General features: G+C 38.3%; 1 protein-coding gene across 3 annotated transcripts in view; it reads left to right on the forward strand.

Moving 5' to 3' along the window:
- The window catches only part of Mme (membrane metalloendopeptidase), an 84,769-nt gene extending 77,267 nt beyond the window's left edge, over positions 1-7,502 (forward strand). For all 3 annotated transcript variants that reach the window (XM_029537467.1, XM_021195243.1, XM_021195242.2), the window contains exon 23: positions 4,047-7,502. In XM_029537467.1, coding sequence (XP_029393327.1) covers positions 4,047-4,146 — 100 coding nt within the window. In that variant the 3' untranslated portion in view covers positions 4,147-7,502. The remainder of the gene's footprint in view (positions 1-4,046) is intronic.
- The last annotated feature ends 541 nt before the right edge of the window (positions 7,503-8,043 follow it).

The following is an 8,043-nucleotide window of genomic DNA, read 5'->3' on the forward strand; positions in this document are numbered from 1 at the left end:
AACTCCCAGTGCTCTCTTCCCACAATTAGTCGTTCTTTGGGGGTGTTACAGGACTTTAATCTAAACAGAAGTGGGTGGATCTCTGAGTTGGTGGTCAGCCTAATCTACATCATCAGATTCTGTCTAAAAAAAAAAAAAACAATTAGAGGAAAGGAAGGAGGGATGAAGGAAAGCAAAAGAGAATGAGAGGAAGAAATGTACAATTACGGCCTCAATTTGTACATTTTCACTGATGTACTTGTATCTACATCACACATTGAGAAAGGGGCTTTATTTAAGTAATAACAAAACATTGAGGTTCTTCCATTTTTCATATACACATGCCATCAACCAGGGAGCTGCCTCCTTAAAGTAAGGATGCCTCCAGCCACCATCACCTCCTCTCTCCAGTACCTAAGTGATTTATATCTGCCCTCCACTGAAAGATGGTTAAGTGTAGACCACACAAGAGTCAAGACCATCAAAACTATTAACATTTAGATGGCTTCTTTTTTGAGATGAGCATTGCTGTGTAGGTCGAGTCAGTCTTAAACTTACTGTCTTCTTGTAGATTCCTGAGTACGTATAATTCTGGGTATGTTGCATTATTGTCATCTTCTAAGATCCCTTTTACCTATGCACTGGCTTTGACTCCATTTATACAACTGAACTGCTCAACCCCTTTTTCTTCCTCCTCATTCTCCCCTTTGCACCTTATGAACAATAACAACAATAAACAGCAACAATATGTTTCTCACCATCCAAGAGACTGGAAGTCTAAATGATAATGTAGTCAGGTTCTGGTGAGTGGAATTTTTGAAGTTGCAAATTTCAGTCTTTTGTATGCATCTGCTAGTGGAAAGAATGGACTTGGGTTTTAACATTTAAGATATGAGTTGCTTTAAAACAATCAGATTAAGTTAGCTCTAAGCACCTAACCAAAGTGAATTGGCAGTTTGTCAGTGATTATTCTGTTTTCTAGATGCAAGAACCCAAAGTCATCACAGGGATCTAGAGATTAGGGTATAGCCTTCAACTCAGGCCTACTGTGATCTTTCAAATCCTTAATACCTGGGTGCGTAATGTCAGCAGAGCCTCCACTCTTCATATTCAGATTCCTGAACATCCATGTGCCATTTTGTCAAAGGCCCTGTCATGGCCTTGATTAGAATGCTTTTGTCCTTCATATAACCTTAAGAACTGCATCCAAGTCTGATATAGACCTATTGTCTCCTTCCTAAGTGTACTTCTAGATGTAAAATTTTTCAGCACTGAACAACCTCCCTTAACCTCGAACACCTGTACCTAGAAGATATATCTCTAAGGCTCCCCTTAACAGTCCTAAACTACAAACAGCCCAAATGTTTGTCTTTCCCAAGACAGTGAATGAAAACCATGTGGTGGGATGGAGCAGCAACCCAGTGTGTTAATGGATGACACATTGAGAAGTCAGGCTTAGAAATAGGCCATTCGGATATTCTTCCCTTCAGGGAGAAGGAAAGAAATGTACCTTTCCCTTCCAGTTGTCCCATAGTAACAAATAGCAAATAGGTATGTAGTTTATTCTTGATTGTCCTTTGACATGTGGGTTTTCATCATGACCAAGGGAGGGGTCATTTATTCAGCATGGGCTGAGTGCGCATGTGCATATAAATCACTTAATTGGCTTTGAACATTCAACAGAGAGCAGGCTCCCCACAGCTGGATGGTTACAGAGATGACAGCCCAGTTACATTATAACAGCTTTGATGAGGATAGGACAAGCTAAGGGGTTAATGTAGGTAGTAGTCAGAGAACAAAGCTATCCTAGTTAGGGTTATCATTGCTGTAATGGAACATCATGACCAAGGAAACTTATGGAGAAAAGATTTATTTGGTTTATGCTTCTAAATCACTGTTCATCATTGAAGGAAGTCAGGAGAGGAACCTGAGGTAGGAACTGATGCAGAGGTCATGAAGGGCTGCTGCTTACTGGCTTGCTTCTCATGGCTTGCTCAGCCTGCTTTCTTAAAGAACCTAAAACTACCAACCCAGGGGTAGTACCATTCACAATGGGCTGGGCTCTCTCATGTCGACCATCATCAGTTAAGAAAATGCTCTACAAGCTGGGCAGTGGTGGTGCATGCCTTTAATCCTAGCACTTGGGAGGCAGAGGCAGGCCGATTTCTAAGTTAGAGGCCAGTCTGGTCTACAGAATGAGTTCCAGGACAGCCAGAGCTATACAGAGAAACCCTGTGTCCAGAAAGAAAAAAGGAAAGAAAAAAAGAAAAAGAAAATGCTCTACAGGCTTGCCCATAGCCCAGTCTTATGGAAGCATTTTCTTAGTTAAGGTTCCCACCTCAAATGACTATAGCTTGTGTCAAGTGACATAAAACTATCTTTCATAGCTAACAGGAAGTGATGACGAAGGCAGGAAGATGTTAGTCATGTCCTGGCTGAAAACTGATTTCCCAAGGGAGTATGCTCCATCCCAGCAGCAGGTCATGATTGATATGAGGAATTGAAATATATTTGTCGGGCATAGTTTGAGCTACATGTGGAATTTGAAGGGAAATGCACTACATGGACTGGATTCCCTTTAGGTGTTGCTGGAATTAGGTGTGAGAATTATAGATTCTGATTTAAACTTTTAAGGCTCAGTCAGACTTCTGTATGTAGCATGTCTGGAGAGGAGACAAGTGCTGATGTGTGTACATGCACTTACCCACCACGTACAGTGTTCTTCCACTTACCCATCGCATACAGTGCTCATGCACTTACCCACCACATACAGTATACATGTGCTTACCCATCACACACAGAGAGTTATATAACCATTTGTTCCTTCTCTTCCATCACTGCAAAGCATTTGCCTCCAAGCTTCACCTTTTGACCTTAAAAGAGGGTTGTGTGGTCTCTGGAGGAGGAAAAGGAAGGAAGCTGGCTCAGTGCTGATGTGATAGAGTCACCTCTGCCTTGTATTGATCTGCTTCTCCCTTTATATGCTACTTAGTTCGGATAGTGGGTTGGATGACTTTGTTTTGAAAAAAAAAAAAAAAAATGGGCGTTTTTTTTCTAGCCCTTTCCAGTTGTTACTAAGGCTGAATCTAATTTCTGACATGGAAGGAGTTCCTTGGGAACAACAACAACAAAAAGTTCTCTATGTTCCAGACTAATCAAATCAACAAAAATCTAATAACAAAGCCAGGTGTGGTGGCGCACGCCTTTAATCCCAGTATCTGGCAGGCAGAGGCGGTCAGATTTCTGAGTTCAAGGCCAGCCTGTTCTACAAAGTGAGTTCCAGGAGAGCCAGGGCTATACAGAGAAACCCCTGACTCAAAAAAACAAAAAAACAAAACAAAACAAAAAACTAATAACAAAAGGTGGGGAAAGATTAATCAGAATATATTATCTAATATATACATGTATGCAAATGTGAAATTGCCAAATGACTGTTAATCAAAATTTAAAAGTATTATACTCAATAAAGCCATTGAAATAGCTTTCTAAGACTATTGATCACATTATGATTATGGTAAAGCAAACTAATAAAACAGTAAATTGTTATGTGAGCATTCTCAAGAAACAATGAAAAGTCATGATTGTCTTTTCACTAAACCCTTTTCACAAAAAATATACTTTCAAATATTGTTTATCTTCAACACACATGTAACCTACCTTTAAATTATGAATCCTTCTTATCTTACAATCTAGTGATATAACAACATTTATAAATGTATTAGATGCATCTTACAGATAAAAACAAAAGACAAAACAAATGAAAAACATGAAAAGTCTTCAAACAGGCTCCCAAGTCTGTGCTCTCAACTCCTGCATGGTTAATACCTTCCTAGTTAAGCACAGAGTTAATGAGAAGGATCTAACTGATCATGCCAAGTTTCTATTTCTGTTTCTGAATTCCCTCATTTGAACTGCTAAGAGAACTTCTGCACTGGAGCTGGGGAGATGGCTAAGAAATTATAGACCAGGCTCACAACAAAAAGGGCAGGAAGACTTCTATGGTCTCCAATGTGATATGGACACTGAGTGTCCAGCGATGACAGTAACTCTTTCTGTTTGTTTCAAAGGATCATCGGGACTTTGCAGAACTCTGCCGAGTTTGCAGATGCCTTTCATTGCCGCAAGAATTCATACATGAATCCAGAAAGGAAATGTCGGGTTTGGTGATCTTCACAAGATATTGAACATCCATGGCAAGACTCGCCAAAGCCACAGAAACAGGAACTCTTCCCTCAGAGAAACTGGGCCCCGGAAGTTTCTTCAGCTTCTTGAGGGTGGAGGGGAGGCAATTCACAGAGATGAGCACAAGCTAACATAAATGAAATTAGATTATTAAATCCACTGTGAATGAAAGGGGAGGGAGCCTACGATCTAGCAAATCAATCACTTCACTGTGTAAATAATGATTACTTTCCAACGGTAGTATTTCCGTTCACTTCTGTTGCTCACACAGACTGCAGCTTTCATGCTGTCTGTAGAGAACAGTGGTAACACATAAAGCAGACTATGACTTCTGATCAAAAGGAGGACGATGCTGAGTATAGCAGGGCACCAAAGCACAGATTTGCCTCTCAGCACTCACTTTTGTTTGCAACATTCATGCTCCTTCCAAACTCTCCCAAAGAACTCCCATACAGACTGTGGCCTTCAGGCTCATGAAGTTTTGAACTCATTTTACCATACATAAGTTATTCATTCATTCCACATCAGTTTAGTTTGAACTCTTTTAGAACTTAGAGTATCTGAAATGGTTCCCCTATTTTACCCACTTTAGTGATGCTGAGATTCTTGAGCCCCCCCCCCCTGCAGATTTTTGAGCAATTTCTTGCTCTTGCTGCCCCTCAGACTCAGTCTTCTAAAGGATTTGTAGTAATGAATAAAGAACAATTCTATATTTAATTATTAACTACATTTATGACTGAATAAACCATTGCTATAGGTAATCATTGAATATTGAAGTTATATGGCCAAGACAGTTACGAAGATCTGTAACATGACATACAGATGAAAATTTGAAACTTTTTAAATCTGTAAATCATATTGATGAAAAGCTTTAAGTATAAATTCTGGGGTTGAGCATACATAATAGTTGTGGTTTACAAACAGCATTTTCAAGATTAAATCTGTCCCAGTGGCTAAGAAAGGGCCTAACTGTAACTGTGTTGCTCCATGAATCCTTAGCCTTCAGGTTCGTCATCTGATGAAAATATTTTGATAATAAATTGACATTGTGAGCCCCTTACTAGGCCTGTGTGCACGCCATCTAGCTCTAGAAAGCCTATGTCTGACTTGAGATGGGAGGCCTCCACCGGACTTGCTTCTTGAATTCTACAGCTCATGGACTCTAATTGGATTTCCTGGGGCACTCATATGCCTTTGTTGTCCTTCTGCTTACTTTAGTGATTTTCACTATTCAGTATAAATTTTACAAAAGATTCATTTCTACAGTCCTTATTTTTATCAAAAGGTGAAAATGAAAATATTTCTATCCAAGCTATTAGTTTTCATGCCTCTTGAGAAAAGCCCACTTGCTTGTAAAAGTGTTACAATCTATAAAATTGTATAGAACAAAAACTACAGTTCAGCATACTGACATTCTCTGAACACAACACCCTAGCTAAAACCTATGGGAAATGGAACACTGTAGCTTTCTGCCATCATCATATAACTGCTGGGTATACATTATCCAGATCTCCAGCATTATGCACTAGCTGTGCCTGATTTTGTCTTTCAATCACACATTACTTTCTATCTAACTTCTCTCTGCCTTACATTTGTAAAATTTAGCTGTATGGTTGGTTTGTATGTAAAACTATCATTGTCAAATAAGGTTCTGTTGTGTGACTACACTACAAATATTCCATCTTATTATTGATGGACTCTTAAGGATTCCATAAACTCCTGTCTATTCTGGTTTGGATTGTTACAAATGATATAACTATGCATTATGAACTGTGCTTATATATTCACCTTTACTTGAAATATCAGTGGAATCATTTTTCCAAACCTATCCAAAACTATCATAAATTTTAAAGACACAGTTTCAGGCTGTATGGTTACAAATATCCTTATCTTTTGCCCTTTTAAAACAAACACTATTGTCATGAATAATACTTATATCACTGTTTCTTTTAAATCAATTTAAACATACTTGAGTACTATGAATGGTGGTAGTAGAAGATTTCAGTTAAATAGCTATCTCTGGGTTATTTTTATTTATGTCCTGTCATAGCAACCAAAGAGACAGAAGTGAAGAGTAAATGGCCACTAGCATCTCCACTGGTAGTTCATTAAAGCATCAAGCTTCCAATCCTATGTAACAGCAACTCTGGTGCCTAGATTCCTGATGTATATAGAGCATACAGCATATTCTTTGAGCTAAGGGATTTTAACAAAAAAGTTAAAATGGCAATTTTTTTCCCTATTACTCAGACATTCAGATATCAGTGGTTGTAGCTGGTACTCAGAACCCTATGTTCTCTCTTAATTCCTACCAGCCATTTGTCACCTTACTTAAGACTTACATATAATATTATACATAAATTTGCTTCCACCATGTTTACGGTCTGACCGGGGAGAGTTTGTTGTACACTTGAGAGCTGTTGTAACTCAGCAGTGAAGATGAAGCTCCTGGCAGTAGGTGTTGGCATGGAGTCTGCTTCCATAACACAGTGTCTGTGTGCAAGGCAAAAGAATGCTCCCCAGGAAGTTAAGGATTTGTTCTAGTTCTACTGCCAAAGTGACCTTGGGCACATATATATCCCTTGGGGCTTCTGCCTCTTTTACTCCAAAAAGAAGACAATAAGATTCCAGCAGTTCATACCAATGCTGCCTTCCCTTTAACCTGTGACCCAGGAAACAGGGACCAAAAGTCTAACAAGCTTGGGGTTGTGATGCTGTTACTATTAGGCATGATGATAGAAGAGACACTTGCAAACTTCCTTAAGTGTTCATAATTCCTATAGCAATAGATGGAGCTCTTAGAGTAGAAGGCATCTGTCAGGTTAGAAAGAAAATAACATTCTAAGATTCTACCATGTCAAAAGAAGTATACTCAGAATTTTTAAAATTAGGTCCTATTCTCTAGGATAGAAAATAACAAACATTTTCATAATGTTGTTTCTATGACTAGTTGACTGTTCCAATCTCACCAATATGCATGTAAACCTACACACACCATTTATGCCTTGAAAAATATTAAGATAAAATAGGACATTGTTTTCTATGCAGTCTTATATTTCCTTCATAGTTTCAAACTAAATCTTTTTAAACAAATAATATGAACTATTTTACCAACATTTTATTTTAAAGATAACCAGTTTTCTGATTAGGTGTTTCATATGGCTACCGAATGTTATCAGGAGTCACAATTATAATTGGATTACACTGAAGCCAAATGTGCAAATGTGAAGAGCTGGATCACTCAGATGACTTGGTGACACAGGAGCCACATGTGACTGTTGTCAAAATAGCATGTTTATTGCATCCTAACTTTTTCTCTAATTATATTTTCTTAGTGTCAACTCCTTTGTGCTTTGCATTTTCTCTAAAACAATGAAAATTATCCTGGCCATTTTCAAACTCATAGACAAAATGTGCTTTAATTTTGTTTTTAAAGGGGGATCTTGGTTATGCAGAAGTCTGGTTAAAAAAAAACTATTGTTTCTTCAAGCAATAATCGTGGGTTCTCAACTCAGAGAAACAAAGAGTCTGGGAAGGCTGTTGTTTGTGCTTGATATTTGTGCTCCAGGGTTTTTCTTTCTAGCAAGAAATAATCAACATTTACAGGTATCTGCATGTTAACACTTAGTTGCACTCCTATAAATACATTACACAATATCTCTAATCTGATACATCCTAATCCTTCGTTTCTCCTTTTCTGGGAAGACAAATTCATCCAAGACCTGGCTTATGATTTTCCTTAATGAAAAATCTATCACATACTAAGAATGTTGTGGATCCCCAGAAACATAGAATCAAGTATGTAATACTGCAATGTTCATGGAGTAGTGTGGTACCAGAGAGATGCATAAAAAATTGGAGAGGAAAATGTTTGGATGTATT

This window comes from Mus pahari, chromosome 4 (assembly GCF_900095145.1).
Source record: "Mus pahari chromosome 4, PAHARI_EIJ_v1.1, whole genome shotgun sequence".
Lineage (NCBI taxonomy): Eukaryota > Metazoa > Chordata > Mammalia > Rodentia > Muridae > Mus > Mus pahari.